Source organism: Gossypium arboreum, chromosome 5 (assembly GCF_025698485.1).
Source record: "Gossypium arboreum isolate Shixiya-1 chromosome 5, ASM2569848v2, whole genome shotgun sequence".
Lineage (NCBI taxonomy): Eukaryota > Viridiplantae > Streptophyta > Magnoliopsida > Malvales > Malvaceae > Gossypium > Gossypium arboreum.
Window position 1 is genome coordinate 23,850,514 of NC_069074.1, and position 21,715 is coordinate 23,872,228.

Here is a 21,715-nt window from a genome sequence, read left to right on the forward strand (position 1 = left end):
AAAGTTAAAGTGTTAAATATAAAAATATCATAATTAAAAAATATTTTTAATTATATCCAAACTAATAATAAAAAAACACATTTATATTTTGTTAATTGATTTGTAATTTAAGAGATAATATATGATGTAAAAGAAAAAATTAAAGTATAAATTGATAATCTTCAATTCATCAAGTGATTAACCACTCCTTATTTACTTATATTTTACGTTGAAAAATTACATCAAATGGTTTTCCATATTTGTTATCACACATTTAAAAATTAAACTGCAAAAAAATTTAATGTTTCTCAATAAATTATCAAATCGGGCCTAAATATATAAATTCACAGGTTGCATTTGAGAATTTACATATGCTAATAAAAATTTAGATTAGGATTCAATATAATAATTATATTTTTAATTATAATACTAAAAATATAAAATTGTAATATTTCTAATTTTGAATATTTTTATTTGGTTTAATATATCATTTGATATATGATTTTGACATTTTTTCTTAATGTGGTATCTATGTTATTTTTTTGTTAATTTGATAAAAGTTTTGTATTAGATAAAAGTTATATATTTTGATACTCAAAAGTAATTTTTAGTATATAATTCAGCTTTTCGGGTTTGATGAAAGTTAATTATAGTATTATTAGGTTTGATTTTTGTATGATTTTATTAATAGAATAAAATTAACTTAAATGTGAACTTGTCTAATTTGTTAAATACAATCTAATGGATGCGATTTAATTCAAGCATTAGGGTTGAGATGATTAATGTTAAGTGTAGATATGATCAAAATTTATAATTTTGATAAAATATTAACAATGATAAATAAGGATGTAAAGAAATTAGAATTTAAGGTCAAACTAATTTCCAACTAGTATTACTGTATTAATGTAAATGGGAAGAAAAAATAAAAGGTAAAGACACGCGAGGCGAGGCGAGTGAAGTTTGAGATCCAGCGGTTGAGTTGGGTTTAGTTTGGTTGGGTTGAATCCTCCGCCCATTCTTTCGTTGTTTCGTTTCGATGCTTTCGAGGAACTTTTTAGGCTTTAAACTTTCAGCTAAGCTATAGTAACATCAACAGCCAACATATTTCCTTTCAATTTTCCTCCCCTTTCTTCTCATTTCCTTCCTTCAATGGCTAACGTTCTACAGACTTCTTTCCTTCCTTCTACTTCTTCCCTTCGCCGGCCCTCCATTTCTGGTTCCAAAGGGAAGTCTCAATCCCTTCAAGTGAAGGCCAAGATACGAGAGATTTTCATGCCCGCACTCAGCTCTACAATGACGGAAGGTAAGATCGTGTCTTGGATGAAGTCGGAAGGGGACAAGTTGTCTAAAGGGGAGAGCGTTGTTGTTGTGGAATCCGACAAGGCTGATATGGACGTCGAGAGTTTCCACGAGGGATTCCTCGCCGCTATTATGGTGGAGGAAGGCGGCGTTGCTCCCGTCGGTTCTGCAATCGCCCTCTTGGCTGAGACTGAAGACGAGATCGCTGAAGCCAAAACTAAATCGCAGTCTTCTTCGAATAGCACTCCTCAGGTAGTAGAAGAAAAGCCAAAGCAAATTGAAGAGGCGGCTCCGGATGTTCCGGCTGCTGCTGCTGCTCCATCAGTTCCGGTCGCAGAGGCTGTAACTTTGGGGTCCGCCGTACATCCGGCTTCGGAAGGAGGGAAGAGGATAGTTGCCTCGCCGTATGCCAAGAAATTGGCTAAGGAGTTGAAGGTGGATTTGGGAACAGTTGTGGGGAGTGGACCCTTGGGGAGGATTGTGGCTAAGGACGTCGAGGCAGCTGCGGTAGCAGTGCCGGTGGCTGCTTCTCCGGCGAAGCCAGATCCTGTGGCTCCTGGGATTGAATTGGGAACAGTGGTTCCTTTTACCACAATGCAGGGTGCTGTGAGTAGGAATATGGTCGAGAGCTTGTCAGTGCCTACGTTCCGAGTTGGGTACACTATCACCACGAATGCACTTGATGCCTTGTACAAAAAGGTAAAGCTTGTTGTTTTGTTAAGGTGCTTTAAAATGATAACAATCTTTTGTTTTTGCACTTCGAATCATTTTATAAATTGATGATGTCATGGATGGTAGGCATAGGACTTAAGATAGTGCATTTAGTTCGAAATGGTGAAATCTTGACAATGCCATATGAAAGAAGATGACTTTTCTAGAGCTTAAATTAAATATATTTTCAGGCATTATAAGCTTTCCAAAAAAAGAAATCCTTACACTAGAAAACTTACTTGAATAAAAGAAACTTTTCCTGATTTAGGGTCTTTAGAATATTTTTGGGACATTTTGCTGGAAAAGATGTTGATATTCTAAACTCTTTCGTAAATTGTAGATGAATAGTACTGTTATGTTGTACTTATCGAGTTTCTTTTCATTTGTTTGTGAATATTGGTTGATATAAGTTGTAATTTTTTGTTCAGATCAAGTCCAAGGGTGTGACAATGACAGCATTGCTTGCAAAGGCAACTGCACTTGCATTGGTTCAACATCCAGTGGTGAACTCCTGCTGTAGGGATGGCAACAGCTTTACATACAATAGTAGCATCAATATTGCTGTTGCTGTAGCTATAGATGGAGGGTTGATTACACCGGTTCTACAAGATGCTGATAAGGTTTTCATTATTCTACTTTTGGATTCTGACATTATATGATTGTAACTATGTTCTAAGGGCTTTATTTCTTTGTATTTTAGGTTGACATTTATACATTGTCAAGAAAGTGGAAAGAGTTGGTTGATAAGGCACGGGCCAAGCAACTGCAACCTCATGAATATAATACAGGTATGTTATTTCATGTTAGCATTGTTCAGCTTGATGATATAGATGCTGGAATCTTCTTTGGTGTCATGCTGTTTGCCTATCTCTCATGTTGATTTGAAATGCTTATAAATTTTCAAGGGGATGAATATTTTTGTACTTGGTTGTTGAAAATATTGGATAAGAAGTAGCAGAATAAGTGGAAAATGTTAGTGGAATTTTGAAGTCTTACTTGGATGATTATGCTTGTAAAAATCATGAGGTTTCAGAAAGTACTTGTTCTACTTATGGGCATTCTTTAACCTTTATGCCAGGGCAGTTTAATGTACTGCTAGGGTCTTACAATTTCCCACGCATGTTACTGAGAATGTTTTGAACTTTAAACATCAGGTTTAAACTTAAGAATATGAAACTGTTTGTTAATGTTCAGACTAAAGAGTTAGCCGATAGGCCACCAATATGTCACTTTTCCATCTTTTAGCTTCTTTAGGAACAACTAGCTCTTTAATTTACAAATCCAAACATTCAAGTTTGATTATTTGTTGCAATATTATTGACTGTTCTAGCTATCAAAGTAATTCTTTCTTTTGTCACTGTCTAATATAAGGCATATTTGTCATACGCAGTTGGACATTTTGACTTGAGCAGTGAATGAGTAGAAATTTCTCATGCAATTTCATGCAGACAATTTTTCATGCAAAATTATTTTGAAGTATATCTGGAACTTAAATTCAATTCATATTTGAAAAGTGCTTACGCAACTCAACAAAGAGTATGCATAGTCCAATGAGGTCAATGCTCTAGTTATGATAGGCAGTCGGATCTCACTTTTCTTGATTTAGTTAAGGTAGAGCATAAGTTTGGCTCTTCTGTTTCATTTTTTCTCTTGGCTCTTCTTTATTAGTTTTTATTATTTTTCCCTTCTTACTCATTGCTTGGGCTGAAAATACTAACTATATGGTCTATATTTATCATTTGCACAATCTTAAAGTGATGCATAATAAGAAATGGAAATCAGGTATAGAGAAGTGAAATGAGGAAGAAGGAAAAATTTGAAGGAAAATATATGAAGTTGGTGTAGAAAGAGACAAGCCATAGGAAATCTCAATTCTTTATTTTAGTTTTCATTATATTATATATAGTCCATGTAAAAATTTCAGTTTTTGCAGTGAAGTTACTGCAACTCTAGGGTTTCTTTCATGAGCTATATAGTCCAGTTCCACTTGAATTTGCTCCTTGTGAATGTCACCCTGTTTTTTCATTCCTCGTTGTTGGTTAATATTTTGACATGTCAGCAACCAACTGGCCAAGGAAGTTGCTGCAGTGCAAGGTTTTCTTTTATTTCCTATCTTCACAACTCCTAAGAAGTGAAGAGCTCTCTTATAAGTATTCTTTATAGGAAGCTTAGACCCCTCATATAAGTCAACTTCTTTATAGGAAGCAAAGAGCTCTCTCTTGGCAAAAGAGTCATGCAAGGCTGCCAAAGCAGCAATCTACTCAACATTCGGATCCTCGCAATCACTACTACCACTTGCACAAATTGGTGTAACCGAATCATCACCTAACATTGTAGCAGCCACAGCAGTGCTCTCAGCATCCCCCTGTTTCTAATTCTTTTAGCCTTTTCCTCTTGCTTCACAATCCTATATTTTTCATCATCCACCTTTTTCCAACTCTTTTCACCTCTCTACTCTTGCTCCAAGATCCTATGATTTCTCTCCAAATAACGAGGTTTCTTGTTGTAAAAACACTGGCCTTTTTCCTGGACAAAGACCTTCATCAAGACTTATTGGAATCTCTAGGTCCATTGTTCTCCCCTCAACTCCTATCTTCAGTGACAAGGGCTTGTCCATGATCGACACCCTTCTCTTGCCTTTTATTTATTTATTTAGTTTTACATCGATGACACTTTCCCTGATCATTTCAAAGTAATTTTTACCACTAGTTAACTTTTTATGAAAGCCGTTATGTTTTCCAACTATCTGTTTGAGAATTCCAGAGAGACTGTGTGCTACTCATCATCAAACACTATATTCCTAATGGAAAGCTTATTCACAAAATCCTGAAACACATCTAGTTCTCAACTACGTTGTCACTCCTTGTACTTAAATTAGCAAGCCTTCTTAACATGAAGACTTTGTTCTATGCACTTTTCCTCTCATAAATTGCCTCCAAATTTTGAGAAGTTCAGTTACACTAGTCTTGTTCGGAAATGATAACCAGACTAATTTCTGTCAATGGTGCCAATAATTTTCCTAAGCAGCTTCTCCCATTTCTTATCTGCACATAGCAAAACAGTGCTGGATCATACCAGTCTCTAAAATAGATGAGATCCCCCGTCATTGTCTTTCAAATTAATTTATTCATTAAAAGCCAGTTCCATTATGGACCTTCTAGCACTATCCATTGGCTTTTGCCTATCCAAGAGCTCTAATATCAGTTGATCGGATTCAATTCCAAGTCACTGGATGCAGTTAAGATAATCAATTAGCTAAGCAACAGAACCAAGCAAAAATACCAAATTTGCATTGAAAACATTTTAGTGTAGAGGGGGAAAACGATAGGTAAATTAGCAACAAATCCACTAGCAAGTAAATGAAACAATGTTCTTGCTTAAGTTTTTGCCTAAACTTGAGACTCCCAGTAATTGGAACAATATCAAATATACTTCCAGGAATTATAGATCTAGATTTCACCAGCAGGATACTGAGCATACAATTTCTTTATAATTAAGTCCTTGATCACTCTAGAAAATAGAGTTGAGCGTTCGATCGAATCGAATGAAAAAATTTCGAGTTGTCGAGTACTATTTTATCATCCTAACTCGATTTGAATTTTTTTACTTTTCCAAAACAAAATAAATAAATAAAAACTTTAGTGTGATAATAATTAACTTATAATTATAATTTTATAATTAAAAACTTTAGAATTTTTTAGAAATTTTTATAATTTTTAAAAATATAAAATTTGAAATTTTATAAATATTTTGAATTTTGAAAATTAATTTGAAATTTTTGTAATTTTTATTGAGAGAGAGACCAATTTGCTTATTTTCAAAATTGATATGAATCAAAGGGTATTTACACCAATTTTTTATTTGAATTATTCGAGTTATTCGAATTGTAAAATTCAACTCAAACTCAAGACTTGAATTACTTATTCGAGTTGACTCAAATGACTTAATCGATTAACTCGAAATTCAAATTTTGTTTCGATTTTTTCAACTCGAATCAAGTTGTGCTCACCCCTAACTAATAAAAGTTAACGTCAAAATTACTGCTTGTTGTGTGCCAAGAATCTCTCTCCCTAGAGCTCCTATTGTTGTTATCTTTTTCTTCTCCTTAGTTGCCACATGTTAACTTGCCCTAGAACCGTTTCAATATTGACTATGCTTAATGAGAAAAGAAGAAACCCTTGTGTTGTTAACTTTCTTTGCCCTTTTATCCATTTATGCTTAGTTGATTCTAGAAACTACTACTGAATCCTTTAAAATATGTTGAAGTTAAGTTATTCCTACAATAAGCTTGATATCATCCATCATCACCAAATACAAAGGCTGGACAAATCCTAGGCATGTTAATGTTAGGATGATTGGAAATCCTTCTAGTTCTGCTTGTCGTGACTGATTATAAGTCTGAGGTTTACACAGTATTTTGGTGGATCTTGTACAATCTTGAATTGTGGTGGATAAATTTAATGCAATAATTGTTGGTATGTGTGGTTGATATATAATAACTGGAATTTATGGTCTATGGTTGCTTAAAAATTTGTAATTAACACCCCCCCCCCTTCCCGCCTCTTTTTAATGTACCCATAAGCCTTCCAGCCCTATGCTACTAAATACCATCTAGGAGTTTGGCCTGTATGTTTACCTCTGGTTTTTGCCCTATTATTCTCGTTTCTCATAAAGTCATGGTTAATTTATAGTTTTTGCTCTAATATGCTTTCAACGTAGCTGAGGCCTCTACTTAATCTGATTTCATTTTTGCCGATGTTTGCTCCTTTTGCAGGTACTTTCACCCTGTCTAACCTTGGGATGTTTGGTGTGGACCGGTTTGATGCCATTCTGCCACCTGGAACTGTAAGTTTGTTTCTTAATTATTAATATTTCTCCTTTTGCCGGAGTCTCTAGATTACAGTAAGATCTGCTGGGAACCTGTGGATATTTTATCTAATCATGTGGGTGTGCAGGGAGCAATTATGGCGGTTGGAGCTTCTCAGCCCAGCGTGGTGGCTAGCATGGATGGCCGCATTGGCATGAAGAACCAAATGCAGGTAATGAAAATATGGCGTTTATAACAGAAATGGAGAAAAAAACTAAACTTTGTCCGGTTCCATCATAGATTAAAATGAGATACTGTTGAACATTTCAGGTAAATGTGACGGCAGATCACCGAGTGATCTACGGTGCTGATCTAGCTGCATTCTTGCAAACACTGGCTAAGATTGTGGAGGATCCTAAAGATCTTACCTTCTAGTGTGGGACAATTTGTGTTTGTAGCATGCTCCCTGTTTTTGAAATCACTTGAGATGAAAATTTTTAGGCGTTATCCAGTTGAGAACAAGACACATATCTATACTTACATTGACTTTATCCACTCCATTTTTTTTCTTTACTTCACCCTTTTACTATTAATTATAAAGTTTCCGTTTGTTTTCTGATCGTATTTGGATCATTATTTGGTTCATTGGATGATTACTTACACAAGCAATCAAATTCAATTATTTAAGTTTAAAAGTTATTTTATATAATAATAGTGTTTTCATTTTAGAATATTTTATTTATTTTAAATGATTATATTTTATTTTATTAATTTCATTTAAATAATTTAATTTTTTATCAAGGAAATGGGGCTTTTGATCCGCTAAATATTTAGTTAAATTATATAATATTTATTATATAAATTATTTATATTTGATCAAAGGTGAACTAGATAAAATTGCATGTGATATTTATTTTTATTAATTTTATCCATAATCCTATTACTGAATTTTTCTGAATAACATATAACATTTTGAGAAATTTTTTCTTAAATATTATTGATAATTTTTGGTACAATTGTAATTCAAAAACTCCACTATTTTTTTTTAAAATGAACACACAACCAGAAAGTCATAACTTAATTAAATTTTTAATAATTAATAATTCAAATGTTGATCGGTTACTACTTTTTGGCCATTGACTATTAACTGAACTAGATAGATGTTTGCCCTGAAGACATGTTATTGATTTTGTTATAAAATATAATTAATTTAACATAATAATAAAACAAAAGGAGTAAAGATAACTTAGACAATAGTAATTTCAACCATTATATTGAAGCTTATTTGATATATATATATATATATATATATATATATAAATTAGAATCAATCATTTTCAACCTAATATAATTATTTTTCCCAAAATAAAAAAAATGATGGCAATACCTTAATTACCCTTCAAAATCAATTACAAAATTCAAAATTAGTACGGAAAACATCCACATCACTCTTAAATTATTTTATTTTGTGTAAATTTTAACTTTTGTACGATTAATATTTTAATAATTAAACCGTCACGTTATATTTTCATTCATATAGACCATACATATCAAATGTGGTGCAATTAAAGTTTTTAACTATTTATTTTATGTGAAAAAAAAGCTTTCAACCATTCAATATATAAACAATATTTTTATTAATATGGTAAAGATATAAGATCAATTCGAAAATTTATTGCATGATAAGTACAATTATATTATATTAATACAATAATTGGATTGTTTAAAGATTAATTGTATAAAAATTATGAAAATATATAAAACTACTTTAATTTTAAACTTTTTGACAGTTAACCCTCAAACTATACATATTTTTTCATATTGGTATCTAACCTTTTTTATTCATATTGATATTTAAACTTTGCCTCCGTTACAACTTTTGGTCCAAAACTTAAACAGACATTAAAAAAAAAATTATGACAGGTTCAACCAATTAAAATGGGGCTGAGTCAATTTTTTAAGTTAAAATTAAAATTAAAGAAGATATAATTTAATTAAATGAAAATAAATTACTTATTTCTAGTAAGTTATTTTTATATTTTTTTTGTTAAAATTTTCTTTTTCTCACTATGTCTTCTTTTCTCATCCACTATTATCACCGCCATCCTAGCTCCTCTCTCTCATCTCTCCTCCAATTTGTTGTTGCCAGTCTCTTTAAATTGCTTCCTTCTGTTTACTTAATTATTTAGAGAAAATATTTAGAGAATTATCAATGGAGTTTTTAAATTTCACAAGTAGAGTTAAAACTCAATACAGTAAAAGAAATTAAGTGAAGTACTCCAGATACAAAGTATGAAAATTAATCCTTATTCATACATGGGCTTTTCTGGGACAAAATGAACCACTTCAAATAGGTTTATTGTTCCAGCTCAGAATAAATTAATCCAACATATGGGCTAAATGAGGCCTTAATAATTTACTGGATAAATTGATAAGCCGGGCATTCCCAGCCCATCAAGCGAAACTGATGGTTTCTTGGTGACGACCGGCTAAAGCTAAAGTTCCATTAAAGAGCATTTCCACGGTGTAGAACCAAGATGATACAGATCAACCCCTTTTTCTAATGCCAGAGATCTTACCATTTCCAAAGAAATTAGAGTTACATTTTTTTTTCCAATTCCATTCAAGAGTTTTTATGTGTTTCCACAACCCTTTATGAAACACATACAAGATTCGTCACTACAAACAGAATAATGGTAACACATCAAGATTAATTACTTCATTTATGAATTTCATAATAATAAAAATACATGTCCTACCGAAATAGAATTTGTAACGTGCTATCCTCTTGCCTAGCGGGCAAGGATTTACCTTCATGAAAAAGATGATTTATTCGGATCCGCATAAAAGCCAAACTCTATTGCGTTGCCTGAATCGGTGTTGTATATTTGAAAGAGGTTGACCTCCTTGCTTCTCTCATGATAAATGTCCTATAAAAATATAGTAAAATATTAAAAATATATATATATATATATGTCAATTTTTTAAGGATGTTTATGAAATAAAAAAATATTACCAATGTATAAAATACTGACTCATTTATTTAATGTTGAATTCTCATGATATCATATACAAAAAGAGACCATTTTCTTGAGGTTTCAATTTTTTCTAAGTTAATTTTACCTATTTTCTTCTCCTTTTCCCAAATCAATTTTAGTATTTCCCTATTTTTTTTGTTGCTGTAAAATCTGGTTTGATGAATTCATTTTCTTCTCTTAATTTCAAATTGGAATTGAAATCCCTAAATTTGAGTGATTTATTGCTTCATCACCCACTTAATTACAGGTAAATTCAAACACTCGATTTGAAAATCTTTATGTACAAGTGTTGGTAGAAACCATTTAAGTTGAATTATGGCAATATTTACCATTTTGAAGAAGAAAGACGAATTTCTGCAACAATATTTTCATTTTACCCAAAAAAAAAAAAAAAGCTTTCCTTAGACCCCCAGCTTTTGAACTGGTTTAGGCATTTCAAATTAGCATTTCTAGTTCTTTTAAAATAATTAACATTAGTTGAAATAATATTTATTATGACATACGATTATATTCCCCGCATGTTTATATTTCCCCTTTCACATTTGGACAAAAAAAAAAAAGTTTAAATATCGATATAGAAAAATATATATAATTTGAGGGTTAAATTATAAATAAAATTAGAAATGAATCTTTTCTTATTTAAGGATGTCAGTGGGGTGGGTTTTGGGATCCCAGCCCACTTTGCACTTAACTGGAAGGGAAGGGTACAAGTTTCGCTGGTGGTGGGGTAAGATGGAGAAAAAAAATTAGACCCGCAGTGAGTGGTGGGGCAAGCGTTGGTATAATCTTGTACCCACCTCATCCCCACTTGCCCTGAATAATATAATAAGCATATTTAAAAAATAAATATTTATAAAAATAATTTAATAATTATCTTAATAGTATTTAATTTTTGCACTTGTGTCATTTATGATGTATTTGAGACCTTATTTGTATTTGAATATTATGTAAGGATTTTATTTTCTAAATTTTTTAAACTCATGTTGAAGTTATATTTTATTTACTAATTAAAGGGTAGCGACGACTTTTTTTTTTAAATTGTGACAATTAGAATAATTTCACATATGTGATAAAAGTCTGAAGGATAGATATTTCGTTCTTTTTTCATCAAAAAATTAGTTTATATTTATTTAATTAATATTTATAAATATATTATATGAAATAAGTCCCGGAGCGAATATAATAGAAATTAGGTAGATTTAAGGACCCACGTGAAATAATTTTAATCTTGCGAGTCATATGGAAATGATGGAGATAAAAATTCTTGACGGGGATGGGCGCGAAAGGAGCGCCCCACACCCGTCCCGCCTAATCAGCATCACTACCTATATGACCATCTTTGCAAACCAGTAAAAAAATTTTAGAGTTTAAGTTTTACGTTACCTTTTTTTATATTATTTCGATTCTTTAATTTTTTTTTAAAAAAATTCATATTTGACTCAAAAACATTTACGAAAACATAACTCTCTTGTATATATCATATATTAAACTCATTGAAGTCAAGTAATTATTTTTTTCCAAGAGGATTATTGCATGTTTAGAGGATGTATATAATTTCATGTATTTTAAGTAAATTATATTATGTGCGTAGCGAAAAATGCAGGCAAGGGCTTAGCAGTTAGCACCCCTTTTGCTAAATAGAAAACTTACTTTATAATTTTTTGTTTAAAATTAAAAAATAATTTAATCTTTTCAAAATTTTGGTTAAATAAAATATGTAATTTTAACTATTTACAAAATAATTAATAATTAAATTTAAAACAATTTTAATACAAAATTAGATAAGATAGTAGGTTAACAACTCAATGGAAGTGTGTAAATAGTCATAAATTTTACCAGCTTTCTATTATTGGTTTCAGTAGTTGACGAAATAATATTAATTGAGGTCTATAATGCAAATAAAATAATTTAAAATGATAAATATTGTGAAATAGTAATGAAATTGAAACATGTCAACCACCAAATCAACTCTACTTCACCTCTATAGCTGTCCAATTATATGTATACTTACGGAATCTCGTCAGGTTGGCAGTGAAATGAAAACAGTTGTTATATATATATATATATATATATATATATATATTTATAATTATAAGATTTATGGATTAACAAAATTTGATTCGATTTGAAAAAATTAAAAAAATTAATTTCCAGTTAATTGAATCGAGTTGTTTGAGTCAACTCGAATAAGTAATTCGAGTTCGAGTTCGAGTTAAATTGAATTTTATAATTCTAATAATAAATTGGTATAAATACTCATTTGATCCTGTTAATTTTGAAAATAAACAAATTGAGCTTTCTTAAATAAATTGTTAAAAAACTAAAATAATTTTTAAATTTCAAAATATTTATAAAAATTCTAAAATTTATATTTTTAAAAATATATATATAAATTTTAAATGAAGAAAATTCGAAATTTTAAAATTTCTAAAATAATAATTTTGGGAACCAAAAATTTAATTAATGATTCAAGTTTATAGTGCTAAAATATTTATTATTTTTATTTTGAAAAAGTTTTCAAGAATTAGTTATACTACAACAAAGTTTTAATTTTACATGTTTAATTTTTAATTTAACTCAAACAAATTCACTTGATTCGACTTGACTCAAATTACATTTTACTCAACTCGATTAAAAAATTCAAATCAAGTTTGGATGATAGAATATGAATTATTAACTCGAAAATTTTTTACTCAATTCGACTATTCGATCAAACGCTCACCCCTAATGAGATTCACTTATATAACCTTTTTTTCATACATATAATAATAATATTTTTATAATTATGAGACTCAAGTCATCCCTTAATTATGAAGTCAAGGGTTCGATCCTCATCCATTGTGCATTTTATGACTAATTGTTTTTCTCTTCAAAAAGTACGTACAGCGAGAAAATTAATCACAGTTATTGATAATAGATAGTTAATTTCGACAAAAGAAATTTGTATGGGTCCAATGTTTTTTATCATATTAATAACAATAAATATTTAATTTACTCAAAATTCTTCATACATAATCTAATAAAATATAACAAAACATATATATTTATTATATATATGTGTATATATAGTAAGATTTGATGTTAATTGGTTGGCTGTGAAACCAAAGCTTGTAAATTGTAATTCAGTGGGAAGAAACACATATGGTTTTTGTTGGTTGAAGGAAGTGGCTGTGCTTAGTTGCAGCCGTTTCTATTTGATCCCATTTCTGTTGGCGCTTGACTTGCTCACGATGAGCTTCGGATTCCCGGTGATGGATTTCTCGGAGGCACTTATCGTATAAGGGTGGATCCATTTCTTCCAACATGGCCTTCACATTTTCCGTTAGTTGCTTTACGCTTTTGCTCCAATGCAGCTTTAGGTTCTTCTCCATGCCTTCCACTACCACAGGAAACACTTCTTCCATGGCTTCCGATGCCATCTTCACGAACTGCTCGTTGTTCCACACATATAGTGCTCGCTCTGCTACCTGATTCATGTGATTTTCAATTGTATATAAAAAGGGTTAATTCACTGGAAGTACCCGAATTATGGTCCACATTCAATTGAATCCTTAAACTAAAGTATCCTTCCAATCAAATCATTCCATCATCTTTGATGTTAAACGTCTGCTTGGAAGCATGTATGGATTAGTAAATAGGGACCAATGTTTGAGGATTTATGATGGAGTTATATAGATTGATTGTTAAACAAGAGTAGACCCCTGCCATAAGCCTAACCGTAATATTTGACAGATTTCATATGATGATCCTCAACGGTTCCACTATGAAACAAAGGGCAAACAGTTTTCAAACTTGATTCTTTAACTTCTCCTTAGTTGTATTTCATATTTCAAGTTATGTTGCAGAGGAAGTAGCATCATGAAGCTTACCTGTGAGTTGCAACTGTTGAAACATCGCGTAATTCGAGAGCATAACGGCAAAGCCAACGTTCGGTACTGATCGGGATCGATATTCTCAACGAGCTCCTCCAATTCGCCAATAAGTAGAGCTTCTTTGTGACAATTAGTGATGGGCCAGTACCTTAAAATCCCCCTAACCACGACTCCTCCAAGTGCAGGCTCTTTTTGCACGAACTGAGAAACGCAATAGGCCAGTTGCCGATGGTAAACCTGCAGACCCTTAGGCTTATGCAACGGAAGTAGCACTCTCATCAAGAAAAGCTTGTGCTCTTCCTTTAACGGAACACCGAAGCCATTAATGATGCTTCCCCATATCTCTAGCAGCTCGCCGATCCCACAATGCTTTTCGGTCTCGAAAACGTAATGCAAGAACACATCGTTCATAGCTTTCCTCATAAACGATCTGTATGAAGTGAACCTCGAATATATACGATGGAAAACGTTCTTCAAGCTCTCTCTTTCTCTGGGGTCTTCGGATTGAAACAAGTAAAGAAGATTCCGAATGAATTGGTGATCGATGTAATCTTTAAGTTTCTTGGAATCCACGTTAAGAACAAGCCTAAGGAGAATATCGTAAACAAGCTGCAAGTGAGGCCATAGAGGTGTGAAAGTGGAGAGTTCTTCATCATCAGGCAAGGCAGAGACGATGGAAGTTTTGGAAGGTGGAGGAAGTGGCCTGAAGAGATTGACAGACACCATGGACATTAGAGGTGACAAAAGCTGTTCTTGCAATGGCTTCTTTGGTGATTTGAGCAGAGAGACAACATCCATAAGCTTAAGGCGCTTGAGATCTTGCTGAGAAGGCGATTCCTGAGGGTCGGTGAAAGTGAAAACCGAGTTGCAATAAGAGATAGCAGACAGGATTCCATCGTGCTCGTAATCAGTACCACCACCACCACGGCGGGGACTGGGAAGGGGACTTCCGACATAAGGCTTGGGATCAAGATCAAAGAGATGCTTGAGAGTAGTTTTCTTACTGGGTGAGTTCTTGGGGGAATCCCTCCGAATGCCCATTGTTTTTCCCTTTCCTTGGCTGGCCTTTTTTGCTCTTAATGTTACTTTGTTGGCCCAAGGAAAGACAGAGGTATTAGATAGTAAGCAACAACAACAAAAGGCAAAAGGACAGTGATATGATTTATGGACAAGAAATGAATGTTGTAAAATCCGATGAACAAAACTATTGAAATGTCGCCCAATAGCATAAAAGTTCACTATGAGATGAGATTAACATGCATGGATAATAGGATTTGTATACCATCATTAATAAATTATTTAAATATATATTAATGAAGGTAGGAAGGAAGGAATCTTAATGGTGTTCATCAAATCATCTTTCATGTGATTCATTATGTGCATAGTGAGTTTGTAGGCAGTTAGCAGCTTGTAAGGGGGGTGATGAAGAAGAGGACAACATCCAAAGTTAAATCCCTATGCAATGCAAGTCATGTGGCTCACCAACTCACTGCCCAAAGCATTTCTTTTTGCAGCTTGGGACCATATATACATACATCACAAAACATCAAACACACGGGATCTTTTACAAGATCAAAGCAGTTTTTGTCCTAACTCCTCTCACTAACAACTCCACAAATATATTAGATATGACCATTCATGTTTTCACGTGTCTTGGGTTCAACCATTTACCTTCTCCCTCTCTCTCTTTTTTTTTTTCTTTTAAATTTTATAAATCTTTACTAATATTAAATCTTTTATCTTTTATTAAGTTAGGTGCGACAGTACTGATTTAATTAAGTAATGATAAAAATATTTTTTTATAAAGCTTGATTTGTTATTTTATATTTTTTATAAATACATTTTCTACATGATTTTGTTTTAACACTCGCATCATAAATATGCCGTAATTAATATAATTATAAGTACAAGTATAATATAAATAATATTATATATTTAATCATTTATATTTAGAATCATCTCCATACAAATTATTAAAATAAATTTAAAATCAAAATAATCTCATAACTTACGCCACAATCTTAGCCTTTACCAATAATATCAAGTTCTGTCTTTAGAAAAGAAATACAAATGATAGCTTTTTTATCTACTAGTCCCTGACGCATTCTCTCTCATTTTGTATTTATGAGGAGAGTACCTTTCAAAAGAAAAGTTAATTTCTCTTTACACGAATCAGAGACTATTCTTGCAAATAAATTAACACTATTTTTTTTATAGATTAATAATGTTTAATTGATTGTATTTTTGTGTGTTTTTAGATCATCTCATAGTTCTTATTTATAGTAAAAAAATAAAATAATTTTATTTAAATAAAGGGTAATTAAATAATAATATTTTAATAAAAAATACATTATTCCTTTATATATGGGATACTAAGAGGCGACGACATACCTTAAGAAATAATAGGCTTTGCCACCCCTCTCACATGGATGAGCTCTCGAGTCCATCTTGTGTATTGGGTACAATTATATATGTAATTTGGAATGTTAACTAACACTTATAATTTATCCAACCCAATAACTATTTTTCTATTTTTAAAAATATTGATTAATTAATTAACTAAATTTCTCAATTAAATTATTTTCTCACCGATTATAATTTTGTTAAAGTAATAACAACTTTGTTATATTAAAATTATGAGGAAATATATTTAATTGTCTCATTCAATAAAACTACAATGACTAATTAATTTAATTCTCACTTTAAATTTCAATTATTTAATTGCAATCAAATAATAATTGAATAAATTAATTTAATTTCTATGTCATCTTTTGTGCTTAATGAGAAAGCTCATTCACTATGGATAGTGATACATGTGATCTATTTCTCTTAATTGTCGTTTTCATTTATTCCATAGTATCAATTCTTTATCAAATTTATTTTGGGTTATATCAATCAAGTAAAAGGATTGATTAGACATATGTATAATTAAGGTTCAATTATTTGTAATTAAATTCTGGCTCTTTGCCTATTAATTATAACATGAAGTCATTCCACTAAAGTACCATAATTGGACTCTCCCTTATTATATATCATCTCAAAAACAACTTAATACGTACTTGTCCAATGACCTTGTCATTTTTTGCCAAAAAAATGACATTGCCATAAGTGTGTTACCCTTATTTGATATCTTTATCTCTTTGGGTTAATTTCGTTCTCTCAATATGATCCTATTTTATTTCATGGTAATATTTACATCTTCCTTTATGAAAAAAGACAATTGCTAACAAATAGTAATTAAATTATTTAACCTAAATAAATGACTGGTGACCACGTTACTTTTCCATATGCCCTATAATGCTAATAAGAGGATATCATTTATCGTTTATTGAGCTATTAATTCCACTATTGTGAATAAAGTTACATCATCCAAAAGTCGTATACCCAACGTACCAATTTTCGACTCTTTAGTTATTTGAACTCTAGTTTTTAATCCATCAAAGTATAAAAGTTACATACACATAGCTAGTAACTTACTCAAGATTAAGTTATGTCACACCATGAACATCACAGGTGAATTAATTCAAAAACAAATCTAAGATTAATTTGACTTGAGTCATATTTGATGTGTTACTAATCTAAACAATCACATCTCTTTATCTTCTGGGAGTAAATCACTCCGATACCCAAGAAAAGGTATCTCACCATTTGAACTTGATGTTGGAAAAAAAAATACAGTTCAAAAATGTTTTTGTTGCACAACGAAAAAATAAAATTTTGAAAATTGAGTTGGTTTGTGATATTTATAGCAATAAACTTTCTCGAAATATACTCGTGCTTTGAGCAAGACGGGTCATTGTCGTTCCTGGCTTTCAACCAAACGACCTTCTCCACTATTCTTATGCCATGAACTGTTTTAAGTGTGAGCTTGAATAATTTCGAATCAAATACAAAATCAAAAATAATTTTCTTACTTTCAGTAGGAAAGTAAATCTCTCTCTTATAGAAACCGATAGAATTGTTATTCCTAAAAAATAGAATTTATACTTAGAAATAAATTCTCATTATTTTCAGGCAGAACAACAATATCTCAAAAGTTGTGTAACTTATTCTATTTTTAGCCCTACAGGTACCATCTATTTATAGAGAGAGGAAGTAAAACCCTAATTGAATTAGTAGAATACATTTAATGTCTATTTAATAAAGAGAGAAAAAAACCAATCCCTTAATTGAACTAGGAAAGGGGCGGCTAATAGGGTATGCTTCCCTATGTATTATGATGAGAATTCATGTTTCTTTTGTATTAAGTGCAATTATATGTACTTCTTAAATTTTAACCCAACACTTTATAATTTAATTCAACCAGTACATATTTTTTTATATTTCTCAAAATAGACATTATTTATTAAATTAATTTAAATTAAATAAATTTCTTAACTCAATTCTAATTCCGTTAAAATCATGATAACTTTATCGTAAAAATCTATGAGAAAATATATTTAATTTCTACATTTAACGAGTTCATCATGATCAATTAATTTAATTCCATTTTCGATTTTCAATTATTTAATTAAATAATAATTCAAAATACTTCAATTAATTTTCAGATCATTTCCATACTTAGTGAGAAATCATATTCAATTCCGAATGTAACACATTTCTCTAACCTTTTTATTTCTATTCAATTATGTTAATTTGATTCGGTATGCAATCCATTTTTGATTTCAACGAGCTAATACATGGACCAATTAGACATATGTAATTAGGGCTAAAATTATTTATGATTAATTTTTAGCTTTTAGCCTATTAATTATAAACTTATTTAGTCATGAAGTCATCCCACTATAGTATCATGACTGAGCTCTCCTTGATGGCATACCGTTATGAAAGCTACTCGATTAGTGTTTGTCTAATGACCTTATCATAAGTGTGTTACCCTCATAGGGTATTCTTAATCTCTTTGGGATAAATTTGTTCTCCCAATATGATCTTATGTTATCTCATGGTAACCATTACATCTTCATTCATGAAAAGTAAATTACTATCAAATAGTAATTAAGTCATTTATCATAAAGACGAACGACTCATGACCACGTTTACTTCTCATCTATAATGTAATACCGATGAAAGGATATCATTTACCCATGGCTTGGGCTATGAATTCCACTATTGTGAATGATGCTACATACTACAGAAATCGTATACCCAACGCATCAACTTTTGGTTCTTTATCTATTCGAACTCAAGCTTTTACTTATATTAAAGTACACGAGTACATAGTCCATCATCCACTTAGGATTAAGGTATGTCACACTATGAACGTCACAAGTGATTAAATCTATAAACAAATTTAAGATCTATTTTACTTGGGTCTAGTCCGATGTACCGTCAGTCCAGTCAATCAAATCTATGACTGTATCTTCTAAGAGTCATCCACTTTGATGCTCAAGATAAATCATCTCATTAATTGGACTTGATAGACGAAATATAGTCTTTCAATTGATTTGGTCATTTTCGATTAGACTAAGGACATGTTTAGATTCATATACTAATATAAGTTGTCATTTCATATTATGATCCGATCACGTAATACCACTTAGTATTAGTTAAACATTAGACAACCAGTGAGCTAATATTTACTTCCATTTTGCTTTACATGCAAAAACCACGGGAGGACGATATATAAATGGTATTGATGTGATCCATGGATAATTTTATTAAATCAATCTGTTTGAAAAACTAGAAGTCTACATAGACGGAAATACTACACTTAGGGCACCAGATCTAAAACTTGACAGACGATATAATAGTCATTTAACCAATTTGTTCAATTTCAGTTCATCAAACTATGTTTAGATTACCTACTAATACAAGTTATCTTCTTGCAATACGATCTGACCACATAAATGCAACTTATTATTAGTTAAACATTAGGTAATCGATAAGCCAATATTTGCTTACATTTTATTTTACATGCAAAAATCGTCAATGATAGATACAAAAGATATTAATGTGAATAATAATTTTTTTTTTAAATCAATTTGTTCAAAAAATTACAAATATAAATGACGAAATAAACTATACTTAAGGCACTAGACTCAACATGTTTCTTTTAGACTCAACATGTTTCTTTTCTCTCTTTTCACTTTTACCCTTTGTCCCTTGAATTAGTTGAACTCACTTTTTCAAATCCTCTAAGACTCGATTCGCTCGAGTACTTTCCTATTTGCCTTCATGAGTCCTTTACTTTTCCATGTTTGATATGATGATTTAACGTATTGATTTTTCAGGATAAAATTCTCATATTTAAAGGTTAGTAAATAGTTATAGATAGTTCTAGACTTTATATAAAATATTTCAAAATTTTTCACCCAAAACACTGTTTTTTGAGCAAAATTAATTGATGCATCCTTTTATCAAACAACTTTTTTTTAAATGCTTAAATCCAAAACTTACAAGCAAACCTAAAAAGAATTATTTGTTAAAATTAATAATATTTAAAATACATAATATTACTTAGATAGAATTTTTTAAAAAAAATTAATATACTCTTAATCCTAACAAATCCTACAAATTTATAATAATTATTTAAAGAAATAAAATATATAAGAAAACATCTTAAATATATAAGAAAATCTTTTAAAAATTAGTTTAAAATTTTAATTTCGTCTTGACACGTGGCGTCATTGTGTGGTGTCACATGCCACACTTTTTTGTTAAAAATAAAATAATTATTTTCTATTTTGGAACTAGACTTTGTGAGCAGAGAAGTATGTCACATCACTTCATATATAACAATGTTAGTGATAAGTACTAGAATTTAACTTTTAAGTATGTTTTAGAGATTTTAAGGGTAAATCATATTATTATGTCATCCCATTACTAATATGTTTCTATTTTCATCATCAAATTACAATTTTTTTAATTTCATCACTAACATGTCTCATCAATTCAGTTTCGATCATTTTCTATTAAACCGTTATGTCTTTTTAATTTGTATAATAACATTTTATTTTTCAATATTTACACATTTTATTAATTTGATTTTAATTCTAAAAATTTAATAAATTTAATCTTTCTTTTTAACAATTTTTATCAATTTGATCCTCAAACACACATTTAGTCTAATCCTTTCTTCTATTTATAGAATTGTTGACATGGCGTGCTAGGAAAAATGTGAAAACAAAGTTGTTTAAACTGGATCAACCAATCGAAGTACTGATCCAAAGAGAGGTGTTAAACTGGTTGTCTCCTGAACTACTCGAAATTAGTTGAATCAAGCTAAAAATCAATTTGAACCTTATTTTCTCTATTTTAAACAATTTTTTATTTGTTAAATTTTTATAAAAAATTTTAACAATTTATTCTTGAACAAACTGATCAAACCGAACAAACAAAAATTAATAATTTTGACCAATTTGATCATTGGTTGTATTCTAAAAACTTTGTGCGCTCAAAAAATAAAAACCTAAAAAGTAAAAAATAATAATAATGCATTTAAAAAAGAAGAAGTAAACTTTAGTTAATAATAATAATAGCAATATATAAAAAGGAATCTTGGATTGTTTTTGAAAAATTCACATATTTGTGTTTCTTTTTTTAGTTTTACGTATTTCCAAAATTACATTATTATATTCTTTAAATTTTTAAAATTTTTACGATATTTTTAATTTTTGAGAATTTTCTATTATTTTATTTTTGAATATATTTTACATAATAAATCTTGTGTGATGTGACGTTTTCACAATGCGCCACGTTAACTTTTTGTGGTACCAAAGAAAGAGTTGGACTAACTAGTATAATAATTTGCAACTTTAGGACCAAACTGAATAAAAAAAGAAATGTGAATGTGATAATTAAATACAATTTTAAGATTAAATGAAACAGATTCTATGGTTTTGATGTTGTCTATAAACCTACGTACAGGTGGGGAGTCAGGTGAAGGCCTAAATTCTTTTTGCATTATTGTGTGGTGTCACTTATCAAACATTTCTCGTTTAAATAAAATATTTTTTTTTAATTTTGACACATGTCATAATAATGTGGTGTAACATTAGTAGACGAAATGA

At 30.5% G+C, this 21,715-nt stretch overlaps 2 protein-coding genes across 2 annotated transcripts; one reads left to right on the top strand and one right to left on the bottom strand.

Moving 5' to 3' along the window:
* Positions 1-920: 920 nt before the first annotated feature.
* Positions 921-7,491, top strand: LOC108479664 (dihydrolipoyllysine-residue acetyltransferase component 5 of pyruvate dehydrogenase complex, chloroplastic). Its single transcript, XM_017782384.2, has 6 exons — positions 921-1,977; positions 2,418-2,609; positions 2,690-2,777; positions 6,764-6,834; positions 6,945-7,028; positions 7,127-7,491. The coding sequence occupies exons 1-6, from the start codon at positions 1,129-1,131 to the stop codon at positions 7,229-7,231; spliced, it is 1,389 nt and encodes a 462-aa protein (XP_017637873.1). The 5' UTR covers positions 921-1,128; the 3' UTR covers positions 7,232-7,491.
* A 5,291-nt stretch (positions 7,492-12,782) lies between these two features.
* Positions 12,783-15,195, bottom strand: LOC108478491 (serine/threonine protein phosphatase 2A 57 kDa regulatory subunit B' beta isoform-like). Its single transcript, XM_017780952.2, has 2 exons — positions 13,704-15,195; positions 12,783-13,301 (listed from the first exon to the last, which is right to left on the bottom strand). Exons 1-2 carry the CDS (start codon positions 14,745-14,747, stop codon positions 12,957-12,959), a joined length of 1,389 nt encoding a protein of 462 aa, XP_017636441.1. The 5' UTR covers positions 14,748-15,195; the 3' UTR covers positions 12,783-12,956.
* Between the last annotated feature and the right edge of the window lie 6,520 nt (positions 15,196-21,715).